The sequence below is a fragment of the Dromiciops gliroides genome, chromosome 3 (assembly GCF_019393635.1).
Source record: "Dromiciops gliroides isolate mDroGli1 chromosome 3, mDroGli1.pri, whole genome shotgun sequence".
In the NCBI taxonomy this organism is placed as follows: Eukaryota; Metazoa; Chordata; class Mammalia; order Microbiotheria; family Microbiotheriidae; genus Dromiciops; species Dromiciops gliroides.
The window spans coordinates 337,674,097-337,675,968 of record NC_057863.1 but is presented as its reverse complement, the minus strand read 5'-3'; the positions used below and the strand labels follow the sequence as shown (position 1 = coordinate 337,675,968).

Below are 1,872 nucleotides of genomic sequence, written 5' to 3'. Positions count from 1 at the left end.
TCACACTTATGAATTAATATTTTATTTTCAGTAGAACAATAATAGATTTTCCTACTTATATGAGATATGCTATGTTCACCTACTCATAAAACACTACATCATAATTAAGTCAGAACCTCAAATCTTACCCTCCGTTTCTCTGAAAATTGATTTTTGTTTATTCACATTTATGAATTAATATTTTATTTTCAATAGAACAATAATAGAATTTTCCTTCTTATATGCTATATGTTCACCTACTCATAAAACACTACATCATAATTAAGTCAGAACCTCAAATCTTACCCTCCGTTTCTCTGAAAATTGATTTTTGTTTATTCACATTTATGAATTAATATTTTATTTTCAATAGAACAATAATAGAATTTTCCTTCTTATATGCTATATGTTCACCTACTCATAAAACACTACATCATAATTAAGTCAGAACCTCAAATCTTACCCTCCGTTTCTCTGAAAATTGAGTTTTATTTATTCACACTGATGAATTAATATTTTATTTGCAATAGAACAATAACAGAATTTTCCAACTTATATGAGATATGTTATGCTCACCTATCATAAAATACTACAGAAAATAAGTCAGAACCAAAATAATGTAATCTTGAACAAAGTTATTTGAAATAACTGAGAAAAGCATGAATGCTTTATAAGCTTTTTAAAAACAAGCTACTCCATTTCTGAAAATAGTTCAAGAGTATGTCTACTTTGAAATAACTTACTGCAGTCTATCACCATTGGGCTGGCAAAGAGAATCTAATGCTTGACTTGTGAAATCAGTGTTTGGTAGTAAAGAAAAATAAATCAATGCTCCTTTCAATTCCATTTATTGTTCGGAGTAGACAGTCTTGTCCATTCACAGCAGCCGACGAGCGAAGTCAAAATAAAATCATAAGCAGTTAGACATACTGGCTTTTGGAGTACACACTTGGCGATTTCGTCACTGAGTGATAACTCTTGCGGGTTGTGTGATATGACGGTATCGAGTATCTGTAGTGACTGCCTTTCTCCTTACAACAAAAACCACAGCAGAATATAGTCCCTGCAGCAACGAGGACCAGTGCTGTAGTCCAGCCTATATAGAGGGCTTCTCCTAATTCTCGTTTTTGAGCTGTATTCACTATCGGGTTGTAGAAGTCTCTGATGATTGCGTGGGCGACCCAGCACACCGGGATCAGAACCATGATGCCTGTGACGATGAAGATGATTCCAGCTGTCAGCAGAAAAAAACCCTTGACCTGTTCATTGTTCCCAGTGCATATGACACATTTCATTCCGAGGATGGCAATCATGAAGGCGAGGAAAGACAGCACAGAGGCTGCGCACATCAATCCCCTGGCAGCCTGGAGGTCTGGAGAGAGAGCCAGCAGGGAGTCATATATTTTGCACTGCATCCTGATGTTGGCTTGTCTCATGCAACTCATCCACAGGCCTTCCCAGAGGTTTTCAAAAACTATAATGTTGCTTCCGATGAAGGCAGAAACTCTCCACTGGGGCATGATAGTGACGGCCACCGTCCCCACCATGCCGATGCCCCCTAGTATCAGTCCGGCTATTTGCAGACCATAGTAAGCCATTTTCTCTGGAAATGTGTACACCTGTGCCAGACCAGGAGAAATTAAATAAATGAAGCAGGTCTGTAGGCATGCAATACTGAGCAGCTGACGTTTTCTTGCGCTAATGTCCTCAGGAACCAATTCTTTTTTTTTTCCAGATAGGTTCTGCTCGGCTACTTTCAACTAAATTAAATCCAGTGTTGGCTGGCTAGGGTACCTTTACTGACTGGAACATGTGAACTCACCAATCCGGTGTGTCTACTTTCTTGTCCAATAAGAAGGAGACAGAAGGACTGGTGTATTTAAATTGCATATT

At 38.1% G+C, this 1,872-nt stretch overlaps 1 protein-coding gene across 1 annotated transcript; it reads right to left on the bottom strand.

Moving 5' to 3' along the window:
* Nucleotides 1–560: 560 nt before the first annotated feature.
* On the bottom strand, nt 561–1,666 carry CLDN8 (claudin 8). Its single transcript, XM_043997890.1, has one exon. It carries the CDS (start codon nt 1,575–1,577, stop codon nt 900–902), a length of 678 nt encoding a protein of 225 aa, XP_043853825.1. The 5' UTR covers nt 1,578–1,666; the 3' UTR covers nt 561–899.
* Nucleotides 1,667–1,872: the final 206 nt, after the last annotated feature.